This window comes from Salvelinus namaycush, chromosome 9 (assembly GCF_016432855.1).
Source record: "Salvelinus namaycush isolate Seneca chromosome 9, SaNama_1.0, whole genome shotgun sequence".
NCBI classification, from domain to species: domain Eukaryota; kingdom Metazoa; phylum Chordata; class Actinopteri; order Salmoniformes; family Salmonidae; genus Salvelinus; species Salvelinus namaycush.
In genome coordinates, this window is record NC_052315.1 from 32263115 (window position 1) to 32288125 (window position 25011).

The 25011-nt window shown below is 44.5% G+C and overlaps 1 protein-coding gene across 1 annotated transcript; it reads right to left on the minus strand.

The window, feature by feature from the left end:
- Positions 1-20157: 20157 nt before the first annotated feature.
- Positions 20158-24483, minus strand: LOC120053973 (zona pellucida sperm-binding protein 4-like). The gene is made up of 8 exons (XM_039001317.1): positions 23747-24483; positions 23295-23482; positions 22960-23057; positions 21844-22001; positions 21571-21763; positions 21067-21214; positions 20491-20566; positions 20158-20364 (listed from the first exon to the last, which is right to left on the minus strand). Exons 1-8 carry the CDS (start codon positions 24417-24419, stop codon positions 20261-20263), a joined length of 1638 nt encoding a protein of 545 aa, XP_038857245.1. The 5' UTR covers positions 24420-24483; the 3' UTR covers positions 20158-20260.
- Between the last annotated feature and the right edge of the window lie 528 nt (positions 24484-25011).

Consider the following 25011-nt stretch of genomic DNA (forward strand, 5'->3'; position numbering starts at 1 on the left):
TTAATTGTTTTAATTGGGTCAGGGTGAGTGGAATGTGTCCTTTGAGAAGATTCAAAGCAATCTCACATAAGGATAATATGAGATCTGAAGAACAGTGACCCAAGATGGCCTTCCGTTCTTTAGCGGTAGCCCCAACTAGGCTTCTTTTTAAACGCAGAGACATAGCGGTTACTTTTTAGGAATGTACGCAGCCGGCCACTCCCACGGGAACAAGCCGGTTCGGAGCCTCAGGTGTTCTGGAGTATTTGCTTTTAAATCCACGATTAATTAAGAAAATGGCGCTTTGGTAGCGTCCTCATAGCTCTCTATAAAGTAGTATTTCCTTCCCGGGTGCATCTGCTGAGCTAGAGTGTTAATTTGTAGTTTGTCTCTAGGGTTTTTGAACAAAACCATGTAATTGGCGTTCAAACTAATGGTACGGCTATTTTTACCTTGGTGAAACACATTCTGCACAAGTAAAGCACGGACAGGTTTCTATGATGAGTATATTTGGTAAAAGCTTGTGCAATTTCAGGATGTTCGCTACCTGCAAATAGCATATCGTCCAAAACCAGCAGATTGTTTTCATGAGGAGGTAAAAGTTCATCATCAGACAGGGATTCAGGTATTCCTTCAACAAACTTGATTTTATTTTCTTCAACAGTTCGTCATACAAAGGTTGATAACACGAATAACACCACACAATATTGTCAGGCTTCTGAGATAACACATGTTCAGAATTCTCTAAAATACTTTTTACAAAACAAGTTTTACCGCTATTGGAGGGGCCTGCGATTAAGGCCGAAAATGGTAGTTGCAACCGGGGGTCAAAACCTTCTACAGCAGCCATTATATCTTAAGCTTTAACCTCTTTGGGCTGCAGGGGCAGTATTGAGTAGCCTGGATAAAAGGTGCCCATTTCAAACGGCCTCGTACTCAATTCTTGCTCGTACAATATGCATATTATTATTACTATTGGATAGAAAACACTCTCTAGTTTCTAAAACCGTTTGAATTATATCTGTGAGTAAAACAGAACTCATTTTGCAGCAAACTTCCTGACAGGAAGTGGAAAATCTGAAATCGATGCTCTGTTCTAGGGCCTGCCTATAAATGTGCTTGATATTTATTAGTATACATGCACTTCATACGCCTTCCACTAGATGTCAACAGGCAGTGAGAGAAGAAATGGAGTGTATAACATGATCTGAGGTCGAATAAAAGCTCTTGGCATGACGTGACCCCAATTTCCTGTTTCCTGGAACGCGCGAGAAGTGACCTGGTATTGCCTTCTGTAAAGCTGTCGTTATAGACGACTAATATCTCCGGCTTTGATTTTATTTGATACATGTGACAATATCATCGTAAAGTATGTTTTTTCAATATAGTTTTATTCAATTATTGAAATTTTTTCGGGACGTTAGGCGTGTTGCTTTGTCTGCGTATGTTCAGGAAGGAGAGCTTCGCGCCACTTTGCTAGCTTTCCGTGCTAATTGACTGGAGAAGAGGACATTCTAAATCCAAACAACGATTGTTCTGGACAAAGGACCCCTTGTACAACATTCTGATGGAAGATCATCAAAAGTAGGACCCATTTTATGATGATATATCTGTCGAACATGTGAACTAGTAGTTTGCGCCCAGATTTTGGGCACGCTCTCGCCATAACGTAAACTGCATGTCGTAATGAAGTTATTTTTAGAATTCTAACACGGCGATTGCATTAAGAACTAGTGTATCTATCATTTCCTATACAACATGTATTTTTTAGTAATGTTTATGAATAGTTATTTGGTCAGAATATGTGAGTGTCAGAAAAATATCCGGACGTTGTGGGAAAAAGATGCTACGTTAGCACAATGTATAACCACTGATTTCAGCTCTAAATATGCACATTTTCGAACAAAACATAAGTGTATGTATAACCTGATGTTATAGGACTGTCATCTGATGAAGCTTATCAAGGTTAATCAAAAATTATATATCTTTTGCTGGTTTGTTACGATCGCTAACTTTTGCTGCTGGTAAATGGCTTGTGTTTCTGGCTATTGTGGTAAGCTAATATAATGCTATATTGTGTTTTCGCTGTAAAACACTTAAGAAATCGGAAATATTGGCTGGAATAACAAGATGCTTGTCTTTCATTTGCTGTACACCATGTATTTTTCAGAAATGTTTTATGATGAGTATTTAGGTATTTGACGTTGGTGTCTGTAATTACTCTGGCTGCTTCGGTGCTATTTCTGACGGTAGCTGTGATGGTAGCTGCAATGTAAAACTGATTTATAGCTCAAATATGCACATTTTTCGAACAAAACATAGATTTATTGAATAACATGTTATAAGACTGTCATCTGATGAAGTTGTTTCTTGGTTAGTTAGGTTGGTTTTGTGCATGCTACCTGTGCTGTGAAAAATGTCTGTCCTTTTTTGTATTTGGTGGTGAGCTAACATAAATATACGTGCTGTTTTCGCTGTAAAACATTTTACAAATCGGACATGTTGGCTGGATTCACAAGATGTTTATCTTTCATTTGCTGTATTGGACTTGTTAATGTGTGAAAGTTAAATATTTCTAAAAAATATATTTTGAATTTCGCGCCCTGCACTTGAAGTGGCTGTTGTCATATTGTGCCCGGCTTCGGACTTGCAGCCCAAAGAAGTTTTTAAGACACACTGGGGCCTGTAACATAAGTCAGTAGCCAAAGGGCAATGTGGTCCCGTCAGGTAAAAGCAGTCTCTTGCCATAGACTACCCTGAATCTTTTAGTAAGTTGGGCATTCCTTAGATGGATGCCCTTTTTATCCCTAACAATTTTTTTTGTAGGAGCTCAAAATCTCCAAGTCACTATTCCGGTCGTTTATAAACCCCTCGACCAAGCGTCTGATTGATTCCAAGTTTACAATCGGGGCATTTTCATAGTTTTGAGTCACGCCTTTGGCTTTCAACACCACACGATTGTCTTTAGTCCTAAAAGCATAGCTTTTGGGACCACAGGAGGACCATTCTGTGATATGGTCACCATCTTCGAGTTCCCTCGTTAAACCACCCAGATAGTTGCTAAGTGGGGGGTTCCAATCATCCTGTTTGCTTACCTAGACCACAGAGTCTGTGTCGTGGTAAAGAACCCGCCTTTGAAGCTGCTCCATGAGGGCGTACAGTTCAAGTCGGCCATAAGCCGTGGTAAATGCTGCAAGAAACACATTTACATTACCCGGGGGTAGAACCCACTTCTTGTTACGTCTCCATTGCACCAGGGCAATGTCTTGACTCAAGAATGAAAAATGTCGTATTGGTCCGAAAAAACGAATTCCAAAAATTCTTCGGGGTCTTTAATGATCGACGTTGTTAGCATATTGCTTCTCTGGGAAAGCTTCCCCCAAAGAGATTTTAACTTCTTATGGCAGCAGGGGCAGTATTGAGTAGCTTGGATGAAAGGTGCACAGAGGTGCCCAGAGTAAACGGCCTGCTCCTCAGTCATAGTTGCTAATATATGCATATTATCATTAGTATTGGATAGAAAACACTCTGAAGTTTCTAAAACTCTTTGAATTATGTCTGTCAGTATAACTCATATGGCAGGCAAAAACCTGAGAAAAAATCCAAACAGGAAGTGGAAACTCTGAGGCTGGTAGATTTTCAACCAAGCTCCCATTGAAATTACAGCGAGATATGGATGAGTTTTCACTTCCTACGGCTTCCACTAGATGTCAACAGTCTGTAGAACTTTGTCTGATGCCTCTACTGTGAAGGGGGCCGGATGAGAGGAGAATTAGTCAGGTCTGCCATGAGGTGACCATTCTTTGACCATGAGCGTTTACATAAGAGGGAGCTCCGTTCCATCACTCATCTGAAGTCAATGTAATTCTCCGGTTGGAACGTTATTCAAGATTTATGTTAAAAACATTCTAAAGATTGATTCAATACATCGTTTGACATGTTTCTACGGACTGTTACGGAACTTTTGGACATTTCGTCAGGTTTTAGTGAACGTGCTTCCCTGACGTTGGATTTGTATACCAAACAGGCGACATAAATAGCTATTTGGACATAAATGATGGACATTACCGAAAAAAACGAACATTTCTTGTGGAAGTGGGAGTCCTGGGAGTGCAGTCCGACGAAGATCAGCAAAGGTAAGTGAAGATTTATAATGCTTTTTATGAGTTTTGTTGACTGCACAATTTGGGCGGGTAAGTGTCTTCCTTGCTATTGTGGCTGAAAGCTGTTTTCAGATTATTGAATATTGTGTTTTGCCCTAAAGCTTTTTGAAATCTGACACAGCGGTTGCGTTAAGAACAAGTGTATCTTTAATTCTATGTAAAACATGTATCTTTTGTCAAAGTTTATGATGAGTATTTCTGTTATTTGACGTGGCTCTCTGCAATTTCTCCAGATATTTTGGAGGCATTTCTGAACATGGCGCCAATGTAAACGGAGGTTTTTGGATATAAATATGAACTTAATCGAACAAGACATATATGTATTGTGTAATATGAAGTCCTATGAGTGTCATCTGATGAAGATCATCAAAGGTTAGTGATTCATTTTATCTCTATTTGTGAATCCTCTCTTTGGCTGGGAAAATGGCTGAATTTTTCTTTGAGTTGGTGGTGACCTAACATAATCGTTTGTGGTGCTTTCGCTGAAAAGCCTATTTGAAATCGGACACTTTGGTGGGATTAACAACAAGATTACCTTTAAAATGGTATAAGACACATGTATGTTTGAGCAATTTTAATTATGAGATTTCTGTTGTTTGAATTTGGCGCCCTGCACTTTCACTTGCTGTTGTCATATCGATCCCGTTACCGGGATTGCAGCCATAAGAAGTTTTAAGTACAATTTTGACACATTTCTTTTGGTTTTGTTGACCTCTATTCTGTCTGGGTCAAGAAGTATGCCTTCTCTGTCGTGATAGTCTTGAATGTACTTGTCTTTGCTCTCTTGATCTGTGACCGATGCAGGATAGCCTGAAGCCATTTGCTTGCATCTCAAGAAGGTCTTGATGTACTCTTTAAAAAGAATGTCTGATTTCCTGGAAAAGTTCCACATTTCAAAGATTTTGGCCACACGATACCCCATCTCTAGAGCCTTAGAGAATTCAACTGTGACCCATACACCTGTCAGGGCTCTTTCTTGATCTGAGTGATCACAAGGCTTTTCCTGGTTGTTGTTTTCACTGCAGGTGCGACAAAGGGGAAAGAAAAGTTTTCTTTGAGGTCCCTTGTAAGGCAACACTGGTATAAACAAACCCCTAGGAGGGTAGACAGTTGCTTTGATCAGACCAAAATAGTTTTGGGGTAAGTCAAAGTCGCGATGCCCCATAGGATAGCATGAGGAACTCATTAAATGAGGATAAAGTGATGTAAAATCTACATATCCTATTGTCTCGTCGGGTTGCTCTACATACCGCAATGTCAAAGCATTGGTACGGCCTCCATACAAGGCCTGTCGTGGTTCCAAGGGTTCTGGTGTGTCAAAGCTGGAAAGGAAGGCTCGAACATGTGGATCAGACTTTTTGAGTGCGGTCCACTCATGCTCCCACATCACATTCACTTTCAACCCGTAAGTAGCCTGTAAAGATTCCAATTTGTCTTGGAACTCTTGGTACATTTCCCCAAAGGTATTTTGGGTTAGGACACACATGGCCTGGGGCACAAAGCAAGATTTACAACCGTGGAAGAAACAACGGTTGTACTCAAACACGGTCTCAACACCGTCAATCTGTGTGTATCCATCTACATGATAAGGCCCAAACGCCTTCTCACCCCTATTCAAAGCATGTTGAATAAAAATGTCTTTGTCCTGGGCCAAGTACTCCAACCATTGAATGGACCCACTAGAGTATGACTTGAATTGGCGTCGGTAGTTGTCAGGCGAGGGGATAGCTATAGATGCTGTAGGTAAAAAGTGTGTACGATAGGTTTTCATGCATCCCGATGCAATAGTTGTACAACTCCAGGGGTCAATGCCGGCAACTTTGATTACCTCTTCTCTGAATCTGAAGCATCCGTCACAAAGTATAACCACGTCATTGTCACAGTATGATTCCATCTCTTTATGGAAATCAAAGGTGCTATGTCTTACTGTCTCATACCACGTCATGAATCTCTCTCGCTCTTTGTGAGACATTTGATCACACCCGTACATTTCGGGGCTGGGATAAGATCCGATATAATGTAGATTCTCCACAGATGAAGAAATGGGGAACCAACCGTTCACAGAGTTTTCAAAACCCAAGGCCTCAGGCATTTGAGCCAATCTCATGGGTAAGAAACTTAAATTGTCAATGTATCTCTGGTTGAAGGCGGGGTCTACAAAACACAAGATTTTACTATCTTGAGCTATGACACTGGGTGCAACGCCTTGCTGTATCAAGGGGTTCAAAAGAAGGTAGGAGTCATAGGCTCTAGAATTGTGCGCTATAAACGTGAAGTTTCTGTACTGGGGTTTTCTAACGTGTTTCAGAAAGAGCAGTGCACAATTGGGTCCCTCTGCCGACCACTTTTCACCCTTGAAAGTCAGGGTAGATACAAAAATAGGCAAATGAACCCCTGATTGCTGATTAGTCTCAAAATCATAAAAAACGTATTTCTCTGAATGTTCATCTTCAGCCAAGGGCTGAATATAACACTCGTGTGGCACTTCTTGAACCACTTCTGCGTCTCTGCTTTTCAAAGGCACTTTACAGATTGGGCAATGTATGATTCCACACACATGAGGTTTAGGGTTGTCTATTTTAAGGTTGTAATTGCAATGGCATTTTGGACATTTCTTGTTAATGTCACAACTGCTTACAGATTTACAGGCCTTGGGGTGCCATGTTTCAATTTTGTGTTTTTCGTAGCAGTAGGCTGAACGACATGTGCGTTGACAATCCGCACAGGGTGTTAGGTTTACGGGCTGCATCGGACATGTTTCATCCAGACACACTGAACAGTTATAACGACAAGAGTGCCCCCCCTTTCGGCTGTAGCCTGTATGACAGGCTGCACACACATATGGTGCGCCTAAAAATGCTGTGATGTTGGTAATAGCATAATAATGGTTGTTTTGCACATAAAAGTACAGAATCTGAGGATGAGGTTGTGGGTTGTTTTGGAATTTCAAGAGAGCTGCATTAGCTCTACTGTGGTACAAAACCACAACCTTGATGTTCAGAAAGTTTTCAAATTTGACTGTCAGAGAAAGCCACCGCATCCTGTATACCTAGACCCACGGCAATTTGGAGCTCTCTAGCCTTGTGTAACGCCGCTAGATCAGTACATCCCGGGTTGAGTAAATGCGCTAGGCCTATTGCAAAGCATAGCTTATTACCAGGATTGTGAACGTTTATGAGATATGCCCTTTTATTGCTTATGATTTCTGATTGCATTATGCTATCTAGTTTCCTTCTCTGCCCCCCGCCACCCTGGGGTTGACGTATTATTTGTACTACAAGCTCGAGGGTCCTATCGGCTATGATGGATAAATTTGATTGAACAAGTCGTTCCAGCAGGGCTATAAATTGTTCAAGATCTGCGGCACCGTTGGGTAAAATAAGATATACAGTGTTTTGCATGCTGTCTCCACAAACTTCTAACTGTAAGACATCACGAGGTTCGCCATAATCTGTTGCCCTGTCTAACAGTTCGTTCAGAGTATCCAGTATCATCACATAAAACAATGCATAGTCAAGATTCTGATTCAGCCATGTAAAATTGAAAAACTGTCGAATCTCTGTATTGCTGAATTTATTTCTGAACACAACCCGGACACTTCTATCAAGATCACCTCCCTCCTGATTTATTAGACAATTTTCCAATTCCTCAAAAACATCGTATTGCGTTTCAGACTCTTCGGACCTGGGAGTTAATGGCGGGGTCTGTGTGGGGTCAGGTGTAGAAGATCTTATGCTCTCATTTATTTGGTTAATTAAGGATATGAGTGTCACGCCCTGACTTTAGTTATATTTGCTTTCTTTATTATTTGGTTAGGTCAGATTGTGACAAGGGGTGATTTGTTTAGTTTTTGTATTGTCTAGGGTTTTTCGTCTTGTCTAGGGTTTTTGTTATCTATGGGGATTTTATATTGTCTAGGGGTTGTAGGTTTATGGTGGCCTGAGTGAGTTCCCAATCAGAGACAGCTGTTTATCGTTGTCTCTGATTTGGGGAGCCTATTTAGGTTGCCATTTTCCATGTTGGTTTGGTGAGTAGTTGTCCATGTTTAGTTGCCTGTGAGCACTACGTTGGCTTCACGTTTCGTTTGTTAGTTTGTTAAGTGTTCTTCGTTGAATTAAAAGATGTATTCCAATCGCGCTGCACCTTGGTCCACTCCTTTAAACGGCCGTGACAGAACTACCCACCAAAAAAGGACCAAGCAGCGTGGAGGAGAGGACTGGACATGGGAGGACATCCTGGACGGCAAGGGATCCTACACATGGGAGGAGATCCTGGCTGGAAGGGATCGCCTCCCATGGGAACAGGTGGAGGCAGCCAGGAGGCAGCAGGAAAGGGGAACCAGCGGTACGTGGGAACACAGCTGGCAAGGAAGCCCGAGAGGCAGCCCAATTTTTTTCGGGGGGGGAGGGCACACGGGGAGCGTGGCAGAGTCAGGTTGGAGACCTGAGCCAACTCCCCGTGCTTACCGTGGCGAGCATGGGACTGGTCAAGCCCCGTGCTATGGGGTGATGCTCACGGTGTCGAGGCGGGGCATTCACAGGCCGGTGTGCTCGGTGCCAGCGTCCCGCATTTGCCGGGTGGAAGCTGGCATCCAGCCAGAACGGGTGGGGCCAGCTCTGCGCTCGAGACCGCCGGTACGCCTCCACGGCCCAGTGTATCCGGTGTCTCGGCCAAGGACAAGGCCTCCTGCATGTCTCCCCAGCCTGGTGAGTCCGGTGCCTGTGCTAAGTCCTAACCCTCCTGCATGTCTCCCCAGCCTGGTGAGTCCGGTGCCTTCTCCCAGAGCCAGGCCTCCTGTGTGCCTCTCTATTCCAGTGATGATCCATGGCAAGAAGCCTCCAGTGACGATCCATGGCAAGAAGCCTCCAGTGACGATCCATGGCAAGAAGCCTCCAGTGACGATCCATGGCACGAAGCCTCCAGTGACGATCCATGGCACGAAGCCTCCAGTGACGATCCATGGCACGAAGCCTCCAGTGACGATCCATGGCACGAAGCCTCCAGTGATGATCCATGGCACGAAGCCTCCAGTGAGCATCCATGGCACGAAGCCTCCAGTGAGGAGTTATGGCACGAGGCCCCCAACGAAGGCCGTCAGTCCGGAGCCTCCAGCGACGCCCTTAAATCCGGAGCTGCCAGCGACGCCCTTCAGTCCGGAGCTGCCAGAGTCTCCCTCCTGTCCGGAGCTGCCAGAGTCTCCCTCCTGTCCGGAGCTGCCAGAGTCTCCCTCCTGTCCGGAGCTGCCAGAGTCTCCCTCCTGTCCGGAGCTGCCAGAGTCTCCCTCCTGTCCGGAGCTGCCAGAGTCTCCCTCCTGTCCGGAGCTGCCAGAGTCTCCCTCCTGTCCGGAGCTGCCAGAGTCGCCCTCCTGTCCGGGGCCCGCTGCAAGGGTCCCCAGACCGGGGTCGGCGGCGAGGGTCCCCACTCTAGAGGCGCCACCAAAGTTGGCCAAGCCAGAGGTGGAGCGGGGTCTGCATCCCTCACCAGAGCCGCCACCGCGGGGAGATGCCCACCCAGACCCTCCCATATAGGTTTAGGTTTGCGGCCGGGAGTCCGCACCTTTGGGGGGGGGGGGTACTGTCACGCCCTGACTTTAGTTATATTTGCTTTCTTTATTATTTGGTTAGGTCAGGGTGTGACAAGGGGTGGTTTGTTTAGTTTTTGTATTGTCTAGGGGTTTTTGTCTTGTCTAGGGTTTTTTGTTATCTATGGGGATTTTATATTGTCTAGGGGTTGTAGGTTTATGGTGGCCTGAGTGGGTTCCCAATCAGAGACAGCTGTTTATCGTTGTCTCTGATTGGGGAGCCTATTTAGGTTGCCATTTACCATGTTGGTTTGGTGGGTAGTTGTCCATGTTTAGTTGCCTGTGAGCACTACGTTGACTTCACGTTTCGTTTGTTAAGTGTTCTTCGTTGAATTAAAAGATGTATTCCAATCGCGCTGCACCTTGGTCCACTCCTTTAAACGGCCGTGACAATGAGTGCGTCAGGGATCTGGGATACCGGGTTTTCATCGGTCGTCCTGTACTCATTCATATGATTAATTAAGGCTATGAGTTCGGCAGGATTCTGGGATAACAGGTTTTCATCTATATGAATTATGTCTGATGTTACCCCAGCCTCATTAATTTGGTTAATTAAGGCTTGGAGTTCGGCAGGAATCTGAGATAACAGGGTTTCAACTGTCTGAATTATGTCTGTTGGCTCATCCATTTGGGTAATTAAGGATGTGTGTTCTTGTGGTATTCTGGAAGGATCCATGTTACATATAGGTTTTTAGCGCCTGTATTTGTGTTTTTTAATCAAATTGTTGTTTAACTTTTGGGGTAGGGGGCAGTATTTTCACGTCCAGATGAAAAGCATGCCCAGAGTAAACGGCCTGCTACAAAGCCATAAAAGCTAGAATATGCATATTATTAGTAGATTTGGATAGAAAACACGCTGAAGTTCTAAACTGTTTGAATGATGTCTGTGAGTATAACAGAACTCATATGGCAGGCAAAAACCTGAGAAAAAATCCAACCAGGAAGTGGGAAATCTGAGGTTGGGTGATTTTCAACTCAGCTCCTATTGAAGATACAGTGGGATATTGGTATTATTGCACTTCCTAATGCTTCCACTAGATGTCAACAGTCTTTAGAACCTTGTCTGATGCCTCTACTGTTTAGTGGGGCCGAAAGAGAGAGGAATGAGTCAGAGGTCTGCCAGCAGCCACGAGCTGACCATGCGCGTGACCATGCGCGTTTGCTCATGTCCGATTTTAAAAAGGCTTTACGATGAAGCAAACCAAATGATTATTTTAGGTGAGTTCCTATTCACGGAATAACACACAGCCATTTTCCCAGGCAAAGATAGGAGTCACAAAAAGCAGACATAGAGATAAAATTAATCACTAACCTTTGATGGTCTTCATCAGATGACACTCATAGGACATCATGCTACATAATACATGTATGTTTTGTTCGATAATGTGCATATTTATATCCAAAAATCTCAGTTTACATTGGCGCCATGTTCAGAAATGCCTCCAAAATATCCGGAGAAATTGCAGAGAGCCACATCAAATAACAGAAATACTCATCATAAACTTTGATGAAAGACACATGTTTTACATAGAATTAAAGATACACTTGTTCTTAATGCAACCGCTGTGTCAGATTTCCAAAAAACTTTACTGAAAAAGCAAACAATAATCTGAGACGGCGCTCAGATAGGAACAACATTTCTCTGCCATGTTGGAGTCAACAGAAATACGAAATTACATTATAAATATTCCCTTACCTTTGATGATCTTCATCAGAATACACTCCCATGAATCCTAGTTCCACAATAAATTGTTGTTTTGTTCGATAATGTCCATTATTTATGTCGAAGTAGCTACTTTTGTTAGCACGTTTAGTACACATATCCAAACGCTCGTGCAGGTCCAGGCAAACGTCAGACAAAAACTTCAAAAAGTTATATTACAGGTCGAATAAACTTGTCAAACTAAGTATAGAATCAATCTTTAGGATGTTGTTATCATAAATATTCAATAACATTCCAACCGGAGAATTCCTTTGTGTCTATAGAAGTAATGGAACGCAAGTCGATATCATGTGGAATGCGTGTGACCAGGACCTGGCTCTCTGCCAGACCACTGACTCAAACAGCTCCCATCTGGCTCAACATCACAGTCGAAGCTTCATTCAACGTTCTACAGACTGTTGACATCTGGTGGAAGCTGTAGGAAGTGCAAACAGGTCCATATCCCACTGGGATTTCAATAGGCGATGAGTTGAAAATCGACCAGCCTCAGAATTCCCACTTCCTGTTTGGATTTTTTCTCAGGTTTTTGCCTGCCATATGAGTTCTGTTGTACTCACAGACATCATTCAAACAGTTTTAGAAACTCCGGAGTGTTTTCTATCCAAATCTACTAATAATATGCATATCTTAGCTTCTGGGCCTGAGTAGCAGGCAGTTCACTCTGGACACCTTATTCATACAAGCTACTCAATACTGCCCCCAGCCATAAGAAGATAACACCCTCTGTTTTTTTAGTGGCACCCTGTATGCATATGTCCCCGGTATAACATTGTTTTAAACCGTAGGAGGTTGTCAAGACATATTATTCTGTCTGGGCTGTTTGACTTTTTAGCCCCCACATCCTCTGGGGTGAGATACGTTCTGATTTGAGAGGATTCAGTGCTAAAGACACGTTAGTGCCCAGCACAGTTGAAGAGACGCATAGCACACACACCCCTCCCCTTTGTTGTGAAACACACACACATACACTCGCAAGCACACCCCCGCACCTGCACACACCCACGCGCACATCTTTCCAGAACAAATTTTTTCTCCGAGACAGACTGGCCGAGAGAGGGCTCGTGATATTCCTTTCGTTAAAAACATGCAATAGTGTTTTTATTTATAAACATTGTTGTACAGCAGGTCAGCCACCAGATCATTACCTGGCACATTACTACATTTTTAATAACCTTTAAATGTTTATAACTGTCTGTTGTAGGAAAGCCTGTATTCGTATAAAATAAGACATTGTTTTTTAAGACATTGCATTTCTCCGTGACAGACCGGGGCGAAAGAGAAAAGACAGATTCAATTTGTTGAAGGCGAGATACAATTTTAAAACCCTTTAATTCTAAATCTTTAGTACAGACCTTTTAACACATGCTATAATCAATTAAACAATTTTACTGTTCCTTTCTTACAGAAAAATGGGAGGCTATAGGGTTGTCCCTGACCCCCCGTCAGTTTCCAATTCCCCGTCATCAAGACAGGCTCTCTTGCACGCACCAGCATGGTTCCGTAACTTTTCACTCCATGGATAGATCAAACGTCTTGCATGTAGCTCCTTGTATGTCTTAAGGATAGAAGCAGCCAGCGACGTAATTGTTCACGATTTTGGAAAAGACTGTCCAGCTTATTCATCAGGGTTATGAATATATGGTAATCACGCCATTTAAAGCTAAACACTGGCATAAAAAAGTTTACATCCTTGCAGGCTTTGGAAAAAACATATGAATTGACAGATTTGGTCGCATTTGTACTATCATATTGTTCACATGCTAAAATTGTCACTTTGGAGTCGGGGCTATACGTCATTGAAGAGATTCTTATGGCTTTCAAATCATCGCGCCCGCACACCAGCTCTTCCAAAGCATAGCCTGGTAGGGAACTACCACTCAGGGCCTGTTCAATTTGACAGAGCACTAGCCGTATCTTAAGCCATTCTCTCATACGCAGCGCAGGAGAAAACCTCCTGGGTTTTGCATGATAAAGGCAATGATAAAAGCATCGAGAAATAGCATTATAAATATTCACTTACCTTTGATGATCTTCGTCAGAATGCACTCCCAGGAATCCCAGTTCCACAATAAATGTTTGATTTGTTCCATAAAGTTAATCATTTATGTCCAAATACCTCCTTTTGTTAGAGCGTTTGGTAAATAAATCCAAACTCACGACGCGCGTGCAAGTCCAGCGGAAAGTATGGACGAAAAGTCCCAAAAGTTATATTACAGCTCGTAGAAACATGTCAAACGAAGTATAGAATCAATCTTTAGGATGTTTTTAACATAAATCTTCAATAATGTTCCACACGGAGAATTCCTTTGTTATCAGAATAGCAAATGGAACAGAGCTCGCTCTCATGTGAACGAGCATCATGAGCTCAAAGCATTCTGCCAGACCTCTGACTCATTCCCCTCTCATTCGGCCCCACTTCACAGTAGAAGCATCAGACAAGATTCTAAAGACTGTTGACATCTAGTGGAAGCCTTAGGAAGTGCAACATGACCCATATCCCACTGTATCTTCAATGATTTGGAAAACGACCAACCTCAGATTTCCCACTTTCTGGTTGGATTTTTTCTCAGGTTTTTGCCTGCCATATGAGTTATGTTATACTCACAGACATCTTTCAAACAGTTTTAGAAACTTCAGAGTGTTTTCTATCCAAATCTACCCCCCGCCTCCTGATGTGCGGCTCCAGCCGCAGGACGACACCGGCCAAGGGGAAGGCCCAGATGGTGAGGAGCGGGCCGGTCTGGACCGTGGAGGTGGAAATCCCGGACAATATCAGGATCCAGGATGTCTTCAACCAGGACCCAACAGCGCTCCTCGGGACTGTACCCCTCCCAGTCCACCAGGTACTGGAGCCGACCCTCACAATGTTGGGAGTACAGGAGGGACCTGACGGCATAGGCGGGGCTCCCATCAATGTCCAGGGGAGGTGGAGGGTTGTAATGGGGAACAGCACCAACCAGAGGACCAGGAACTACCGGCCTGAGGAGGGAAACATGAAAAGAGGGTGAGATTCGGTAGTTAGTGGCGAGTTGTAATCTATACGTTACCTCGTTGACCCTCCAGAGGTCCTTGAAGGGCCCCACAAACCGGGGGCTCAGCTTCCTGCAGGCGGAGTGGGAGGTTCCTGGGGGAGAGCCAGACACGAGCACCAGGATGAAACACGGGAGCCTCAATGCAGTGGCGGTCAGCCTGCTCCTTCTGGCAGTAAACAGCACGTTGGAGGCTCACGTGGGCATTGTTCTTTAACCTCCTCTGCACACCTGAACCACTTGTCCACCGCAGGAGCTTCGGTCTGGCTTGGGGTTCACGGAGCCAAGGCTGGCTGATATCCCAGGATACACTGGAAGGGGTTCAGCCCGGTGGAGGAGTGACACAGTGACACAATTCTGGGTGTACTCCACCCAAGGAAGGAACCGGGCCCACTCCCCCTGACGGTCCTGGCAGTGACTCCTAAGGAACCTCCCCAGCTCCTGGTTCATATGCTCCAGCTGCCAGTTGGACTGAGGCTGGTACCCGGAAGTGAGGCTGACCGTGACCCCCAGCTTCTCCATGAAGGTTAAGTTGAATCTAGTGACGAAAAGTGCCCACCTTGCTTGGCTCGGGTTCAGCCGCCTCGCTGTCCGCATGTACTCCAGGTTCCGATGGTCGGTGAGGATGAGAAATGGGTCCTTGGCCAACTCCAGCCAGTGTCTCCACTCCTTTAAGCTCTCTGGGATAGGTGGGATGGTAGCGTCCCACCTGGCCAAAAGCCAGTGAATATGCAGAGCGCCAAATTCAAATAAATTACTATAAAAATCAAACTTTCATAAAATCACACATGCAAGATACCAAATTAAAGCTACACTTGTTGTGAATCCAGCCAACATGTCAGATTTCAAAACGGCTTTTCGGCGAAAGCAAACGATGCTATTATCTGAGGATAGCAGCCCAGTAAACAAAGAGAGAAAAGCATATTTCAACCCTGCAGGCGCGACACAATACGCAGAAATAAAAATATAATTCATGCCTTACCTTTGACGAGCTTCTTTTGTTGGCACTCCAATATGTCCCATAAACATCACAATTGGTCCCTTTGTTTGATTAATACCGTCGATATATATCCAAAATGTCCATTTATTTGGCGCGTTTGATCCAGAAAAACACCGGTTCCAACTTGCACAACGTGATTACAAAATATCTCAAAAGTTACCTGTAAGCTTTGTCCAAACTTTTCAAACCACTTTTGTAATACAACTTTAGGTATTTTTTAACGTAAATAATCGATAAAATTGAAGACGGGATGATCTGTGTTCAATACCGGAGGAAAACAATGTGTAGCATGGTTTCTGGTCACGCGCCTCTAACAAACAGTACACTTCACCGGAGCCTCATTCTGAACATGGCTACTTCTTCATTTCTCAAAGGAAAAACCTGAACCAATTTTTAAAGACTGTTGACATCCAGTGGAAGCGGTAGGAACTGCAAGAAGGTCCCTTAGAAATCTGGATTCCCAATGAAAACTCATTAAAAAGAGAGTGACCTGAAAAGAAAATAATCTGAATGGTTTGTCCTCGGGGTTTTGCCTGCTAAATAAGTTCTGTTATACTCACCGACATGATTCAAACAGTTTTAGAAACTTCAGAGTGTTTTCTATCCAAATCTACTAATAATATGCATATCTTATCTTCTGGGGATGAGTAGCTGGCAGTAGAATTTGGGCATGCTTTTCATCGAAACTTGAAAATGCTGCCCCCTATCCTAGAAAAGTTAATGCCAACTTCACTGCTAAGAGCTCCCGGTCGCCAACGTCATAGTTCCTCTCCGTTTTTTGAGTAGTATGCACATGGATACAATTTCTGTGGGTTACCTTGATGTTGGGACAGGACGGCCTCCACGCCCACTTCTGAAGTGTCCACCTCCACCTACGGCATGACGAGGTACTCATAGTGCCCTGAGGTGGTACTAAATGCCGTCTTCCACTCGTCCCCCTCCCGGATACGCACCAGGTTGTAAGGGCTCCTGAGAGCGGGTAGCTGTACCTCTCAGTGATCTGATTGATCCCCCGATAGTCAATACACGGGCGTAGACCTCCATCCTTCTTCTCCACAAAAAAGAAACTCGAGAAGGCAGGTGAAGTGGAGGGCCGCATGTATCCCTGCCCCAGGGATTCAGAGACATATGTTTCCAAAGCCGCCGTCTAATCCTGTGACAGAAGATACACGTGAGTCCTGGAAAGTGCTGCCTCTACCAGGAGATTTTTCACACAATCCCCCCGTCAATCTGGTGGTAATTGAGTCGCCCTCTTCTTACAGAAAGTGAGAGCCAAATCGGCATATTCTGAGGGGATGCGCATGGTGGAGACCTGGTCTGGACTTTCCACCATAGTCACACCGATGGAAACCCCTACACACCTCCCTGAGCACTTTCGTGACCACCCCTTGAGAGCCCTCTGTTGCCACGAAATAGTGGGGTCATGACAGGCCAACCAGGGTAGGCCCAGCACCACGGGAAACGCAGGAGAAGCAATAAGGAAGAGACTGATTCTCTCCTTGTGACCCTCCTGCGTAACCATGTTTAGTGGAGCGGTGGCCTCCCTAATCAGCCCTGACCCTAATGGTCGACTATCTAGGGCATATCCACAGGAACAAGGGGGATCTCTAAACTATGGGCAAATGAACGGTCAATAAAATTCCCAGCCGCGCCTGAATCTACGAGCGCCTTATGCTGGGAATGGGGGGAAAACTCAGGAAATTGAATAAACACATACATGTGAGCAACAGGGGGCTCTGGGTGAGTCTGGTGCCGACTCACCTGGGGTGACACGATAGTGCCCTGCCTGCTGCCTCGACTCCCTGAGGAACCCCCCCAGCACCGACCAGCAGTGTGCCCTCTGCGGCCATAGATGGTGCAGGGAATGGCCCCTCCTCCGGTCGCCCTTAGCGCAGCACCTTCCAGCTCCATGGGCGTCGGAGCGGAGGTGCTGGGGGATGGAACTGACAGGCCCCGATCCTGACGTCCGCAGGTGGCCAGCAGGTTGTCCAGCCGGATGGACAGGTCCACCAGCTGGTCTAACGTAAGGGTGGTGTCTCAGCAGGCCAACACCCGACGTACGTCCTCGCGCAGACTGCACCGGTAGTTATCAATCAGGGCCCTGTCGTTCCATCCCGCGCTGGCGGCCAGTGTCCGGAAGTCCAAAGTGAAATCCTGCACGCTCTTCGTCCCCTGCCTCAGGTGGAACAGACGTTCACTCACCGCTCGACCCTCAGGCGGGTGGTCGAACACTGCCCGAAAGCGGCGGTTGAACTCCGCGTAATGGTCCAACGCCGCGTTTCCTTCACTCCATACGGCGTTGACCCACTCCAGGGCGACGAGGGCGGACACGCTCTCACGTCCCTAAGGAGCCAGGTGGACGGTCGCCAGGTAGAGCTCCAGCTGGAGTAGGAACCCCTGGCATCCGGCAGCCATCCCACCATACTCCCTCGGGAGCGCGAGTCGAATCCCGCTGGGACCGGTTGAAAGAGGGGTGGACAGTGGGGCCTGCTGTAGTGGGGCTGGTGGAGGCGCTGGACGACCACCTCCTCTCTCCCAACGATCCATCGTCTGCAGCACGCGATCCATGGCGGTGCCCAGACGTTGCAACATGGTCGCGTGCTGCTGGACGCGCTCCTCTACCGACACAGCTCCTGCTGACTCCGTTATAGGTGAGTGATTCTGTAATGCGTCTGTGTGTAGCTGGTGCAGATGAGTCAGGCGCAGGACAGCAGATATAAGTATTGAAAGCAATTTACTCAACAATAAAACACAATACACGTCAAATAAACCAAGGCCACTATAACGGACCGCACTACAACGAACAATCACTCACAAACAAACATGGGGGAACAGAGGGTTAAATAATGAACAAGTAATTTGGGGGTTTAAACCAGGTGTGTAAGACAAGACAAAACAAATGAAAAATGGATCGGCGATGGCTAGAAGGCCGGTGACGTCGACCGCCGCCCAAACAAGGAGAGGGACCGACTTCGGCGGAAGTCGTGACAGGAGGACACCGTGTTGTGCCAATATATCCCCCAAACACCAGCTTCGAGGGCATTATCACTTTTATACAACAGGTTACCAACATATTAAAATAATGATTGACATATTTTCATAATTTTTATTTTGATGAATTCATTCGTACTATTGCATCCTTCCACAGGATATAGTCCCGACACAAATCTAGGGTTGCTATCCAAGCCGGCTGGTGGTTCTATCGGTTTGGTTGCCAGAGACGCAACCCGGTCGTTCAGTCTTTTTGTTCTGTATCTATGGACGCGACACAGTCGTTCGTTCTAAATGTTCCATTGCCATACTGGCTGGCAACGTTCTTATCCCTTGCTTGCTAGCTAGCCAACTATGGCTAACTTACATTCACGTCAGCCAGCATAAAAGGAAAGTTGCTGCATTTGCGTTAGTTTAAGCTGTTTTCTAGTGACATTTATTTGTATACATCCATAACAATGAGTTATTTAGACGTGATATCGCCTGGCATAGAAAATGTGCTCACTCGTCAGGACACTGTTGTTCAGAGCAGCTAGCCAACAACACAGCTAACACAATCACTTCAAACTGAAGATGGAAAGACTGCAAACTAGCACTTTGCTTCGTTTGACCTTTTTTTCAATTTCCATTTCTTTGTAGGTATCAATAAAAATTATGCCAGCTGATTCATGATTTCGACTGGCTGAGAAACGCTGCCTGCTTGTCTGTCTCGTCCCGACTCCTGATACGTTCATTACTATGGGACAGCTGGAGATCGAATTTTAATATTGAAACAATGTTGCAAATATCGGGGAGAACAACAGCAAGGTTTATACAAATCTCCGCTGTGAAAACTAAATGTTAGTCTAAAAGAAATGTGAGAATTTCTAGATGTTTTTTATGGTGGAGATTAAGTTTATAAATTTCCTGGCTAGACTGATGAGACAGTGGATTGCACAGTCAGATGGAACAGAGTAAATAGGCATTTTAACGTCATAGATTTAGCCAGTGGTAATTTGTGGAATAGACACCGGCTGGAATGCGGTTTTAACCAATCAGGATTAGACCCACCCGTTGTATAATAATTGTTAGTTTGTGGTGGCTAATGTTAGCTGAAGTTTTGCAGTGGCTGTTTAAAGAAAACCGAACAATGGATTCAAATTTCTCCTGGCACATAAACTACTTTCAGGATGTGGAACCGTCTAACAACAAGTTGTAAAATCCTGAACTTGTTCTTCAAGAGGAAAGTTCATAGCCAGATTGACCATTTTGACAATAGGCTTTCAAATTTTAAAGTACAACGCCATGCTCCCGAAATATTAAATATTTTGAATTAAAAGCTTGGGCTGTGTAATTTCTTTCTGATTTTAAAAACAACATCTTGAATATATCCTGAGTCAAAAGTCAAAAGAATGTGTTAGCCCACTGATCTAAAGCCTATACACTAGCTCAAGGAAGGGGCTAACACAATTCATCTCCAAGACAAGGTTACTCATCACTTGGGCCAAGCCTGTCACTTCTGACACCAATGTGACAGAGTGTGACTCAAACTATGTGCTTCACCTCTGTTATGCACACAGACACACACACCACACACTCACACACACACACACACCAGTGGAGGCTGGTATCACTTTAAAGTAGAGGAAGGCTCACTGTAATGGCCGAATGGGATGAATGGAACTATAACCAAAAAATGTACGAACAACAAGTTCGAGGACAGTCAGATTTATTTGCACATGCCTCACTGTGAAGTCATCATGACAGCCGACAGCACCACGGTGACAAAGGGCTTGAGTTAAGTCAAAAGATTTTCTAGTTGGTGAGCTCCCTTGGGTCAGTCAGGATCAGTTCTCCACTGGAAACCAAATTAGACTTGATTCTGGTGGTCTTCTGAACTGCAGCAGGAATGTCTCTCCCTGGAAAAAACATTTTATGTGGTCAGTTGCAGAGAGAGGGATGTGACTCAAACTGTAGGGAAGGGTAGAGGGGAATGAAACTATTTGCTGGAATGGAATGCAGCCTATCAGAGAAAAGCAACTCACTCTTTCTGTAGCATCTTGGTTCACAGGTGTCTCCAAGGGATGGCTGGCACACAGCTGTATTACAATGGATGAACACCTACAAGAGACGGTACAAATTGTTTTTTTAAATGCAATAATTATCTAGCCAGATAATTACTACCCAAGAATAAATTAGAGTAGTTTAATATTTATGTAAACTATATGCTTTTATATTACTTATGTAATTGTAAGAAATAGGCCTACCAGAAAGTACCAATTGTGACCAAGCAAGCCGATACAATTTTGTTAAATCATTAATTACCAATAATTAGTGGCAATAATTTCACAAATGCCAATTGTAATAGGACAGTGAAAAGTGTTCTCAAAAATCTAATGTAAGCATAAGGTACAGCACTTCTTCTATTTCATGCATGAATTTAATAAACAGTGTTAGCATGATAATCAACAACATCAATGTAGTTGTTTCAACCCTCTGATTATAATTACGATTAATTTGAACTCTATGGTTCCAGTAGAATTAGAACACAGTCATACCCTCAGAATTAAATAGAACAATATCTGTAAATATGTAACATAAATGTATCTCTATGGTCATACCGTCTCCCGCAGGGGGGACATAGACATTGGATCCACAAAGGTGAACATCTTAAGGACGAAGCGCCTGTAGTGGCTTGGGAAGGACAGACCCGAAGAGGGTCCCACAGCGATGGGAGTGGTCAGGTAACGGTCATCCTGGTAAGGACATCTAATGATATGAACAGAGAGAGAGAGAGAGAGACAGAGACAGAGAGAGTGAGACGTAGACAGACAGACAGATTCATGTTCAAGTATCTGTCTGTCTGCGTCAGGGTTGGCATGCCGCATGCCATGTTATGACTCTCAATTTGCCGTTACCCCCTTTACACCAGCAACGGCAAATACATTGATCAAGGCTATGAGATGAGACATTGGTCTTGATAATAAAGAGGTATTTTTTAAGTGAATAACTCCAAGAGCTGCTGAACATTTTCCTCATCTTCACAAGGAACGGCAGAACAGTAATTGGACGAAACAGTTACTAAAATGTTTATTACTTCTACTACTACCTATTCAGATATTTACCCATCAATGAGAAGGTCCCACTGGGGCAGGCTGAGAGGGTTTGGGGTTGTGGTAGCCCAGCAGCGACCCAGGGTCAGCACAATGTTGGGATCTGTCCTCGCCAGGATGCGAACCTCAGCGTACACGGGATCCCTGAGGACCTTGGTGACAGGGTAGTCTGCCTCTGTGTAGTAAGAGGCGTAGGCCACGTCCTCTGTTTCAAAAGAGGAAAGATTCATTCATTCACCCATTTATTAATCCAACAAACCAATCAATGGATTTAGTGCCACATACCTTCATTACATCCCTTGGTATGGCATGATCCGCTGCCCAGTCTGAGCTCAACTGTGAGGGGTCCAGGAGCTATCTCAGGATTTGGAGGAGGGACCGGCCTCACGTCAATAACCACAGCCACAATGGTGCTGCCCTTATATCTGCACTGGAATGTTAGACTGGGAAGAAATGGCGTGTGGTCAGACATCTTGAAGGTGTCTGAGAGACTTTAAAGCAGGACATAAGGTGATGACTAAAGATCCCATTGCTTATTTAACAATAAAAATTTTGTTAACTCCAGTGTCTTGTTAAAATTTCCAACCAGGGGCCTCACTTATCAAAGGTGAATGCACACATAAGAGATTCTAAACCTTGTGTTCGCCAGTTTTCCCATAAAGGTTGGCATTTATCCTTGTTGACAGGAAAGTGTGGGTATCTCCATGCAAATCTCTGACTGTGCATACACAGAACTTAGAGCGGTTGATCAATTGTCTTGCAAGCAAATATTGTTATTTTGAAAGAAATTAATGTGTACAGGAATTATAATAATGGTAAGCTAATAAGAACAGAACGTAGACCTAATCATGACATTTATACATTTTCCATTGGTAATGTATGTTGCCCAATGTGTTTCTTTAACTTTTATTATATAGGCCTAAATTATGTCTCTCCTTTTCTCACGACTGGTTTATTCCCACCATTTATCCATCGCTCATTTAATAGCCTAACATGCTCGGATGTAAAGACCGGTAGCCTATTTAAATTGGGTAGGCTACAGTATTGTTAGGAATGCAACATCATAGCCTATTTAAATTCAGAGCCTATACCAAAGCAGGATAAGCCAAATATTTAACAACAATTCGTATTTTCACGAGTGCAAAAATATAGTATGGCTCTAATTTATCAATGAAAACATGAGTATGTGCTGAGTTCGACAGTTTGAATGATCCCAATAATTTGTTGCTCAAGCTATTCTTAGAATCTCCACGTACCCCATAATTTTGTAAGAAATGTATGCACGGTTGATAAATGAGGCCCCTTGCCCCATTTATAGTACACAACAATTTAAAGTGATGGTTCCTTAGGATGTTGTTGTTATTGTGTTGTTATTATAATACTTTTTTAAATATCACCTACTCATATTGGCTGTCCCTGGTGATGGAGCCAAAGGGGCCAACCCCCACTTGATATGAAGAGGACATCCTATTCTCATAGATAATAGTATCAGTTTCCTCCTGCAATAAACACAACTATGTTATACAGCTCATCTTTAAGAGGCAAAATCACTATAGCTTTAACAAAGAGCTTTTGTCACAATGTGCCAGCATCTTTAAACCTGAATAAACAATCAATGATATGATCATGATATGATCATTGTTGCAACCAATACAGAAGATGTTATCCAATTATTTGAAGGAGAGAGGAGCTACTTCCCTGTACTGAGACTGAAGCCAGGCACATGTGATACTTACCGTCATGACAGTTCCACATTCAGTGACTTTAAACTGGTAGATGGCGAAGGCAGAAGTTGTGCCAATAGCGTTGCAGTGGGGTCCGTTTCCCCCCAGCAGGCTGATGGAGTCCAGTTCCAGGTTGGGCAGAGTGGCATCCCTGGCCACCACCACCACAAACTGGCCATCCTTGGTACACTGAACAGTCACTGGTGACAAAGAGCATAACAAAAACATGAAGTTAGTGTCCTTGAGTAAATTGGAGCATGTTGGAACATGTTGATTTTAAACTGCTTCGCATAAAAATTGTCCATATATAAGTGGAAGTGGAATCAGTGAGAGTTCAGAATACAATGATTTGTTTTCTGGTGAAGTGCGATAAACAAGTTTCTCTGAGGGGGCAATACATAAAGTAAAACCGTACTGTTACAACATGGAGTTCTAGAGTAAAATGAGCATGGTCAAACACCTACCTGCTTTTCCGTAGAAGCACATCCGTCCATCAAAACAGCAGTTAATGGCCTCACAATGGGTGGCAGTGATGTCAGGAGGTCCACAATGCACCTTGTTTTGGGGCTCAACATCACAGCTCTGCTTTAAGCCTGAGTCAGAGGGGAATTTAGGCCTCTGAGATGGCTTAGAGGGTTGGGCAGGAAACTGAAGGGCTTGAACAGGCCACTGAGGGGGAAGGGCAGGCCTCGGAAGGGGTTTGGCAGGCCACTGCTGGGGTTGGGCAGGCCTCTGAGGTGGTTGGGCAGGCCTCTGAGGGGGTTGGGCAGGCCTCTGAGGGGGTTGGGCAGGCCTCTGAGGGGGTTGGGCAGGCCTCTGAGGGGGTTGGGCAGGCCTCTGAGGGGGTTGGGCAGGCCTCTGAGGGGGTTGGGCAGGCCACTGCTGGGGTTGGGCAGGCCACTGAGGTGGTTGGGCAGGCCTCTGAGGGGGAAGGGCAGGCCTCGGAAGGGGGTTGGCAGGCCACTGCTGGGGTTGGGCAGGCCACTGAGGTGGTTGGGCAGGCTTCTGAGGGGGTTGGGGAGGCCATGACGGTGGTGTCTGGATGGGTGGCCACCCTGGTTTTTCAAAGTAATTCTGAGCATCACACAGCCAGCCAAGCGTGGCCACTGCCACTAGACAAACTACACTCCACTTCATCGCAATGGCTTCGCTACAAGAACTAATCCGCAATGTTCACTGGATGCTGTGATGAGGATGAAGGAATTGCGGCCACCTTTATAATAGATGGAGCGTTGTTTACTTATTGGAAATCCGCCCCCTCTTTATCTGACCGTTCCTTTTCTGAGGGGTCAAGGTTTTAGCCCTGGCTAATGTTCCTTTAGTAGCACACTATTCAAAACAGTTGTGTAACATTTGCGAACATCCAACATTTCGGTCATGGCCTTGAGAAAGGCCATGACCGACACGGTCATGTCATTGGAGGCTTTGCCAGTTCTGTCAGTATCTAATTTGCTCCTAGTTGTTGCATGTGACAATATATATATATTTATTTATATACTTATTTTGATAGTCAGAAACAATCCAAAATGATTTACGCATTATAAATAGATAATTAGACAATTTTGTATATATTACAGTCTTTTTCAATCACTTTGGTGCCATTTTCACAAGTATATAGTACATTTTCACAACTCTAAGCACAAAAATCTAAACAGATCATTAAAATGGCTTGTGGTCAAAGCTATAAGCATAGTACAACAAACAAATTCATAAAATCACTTTTACACTG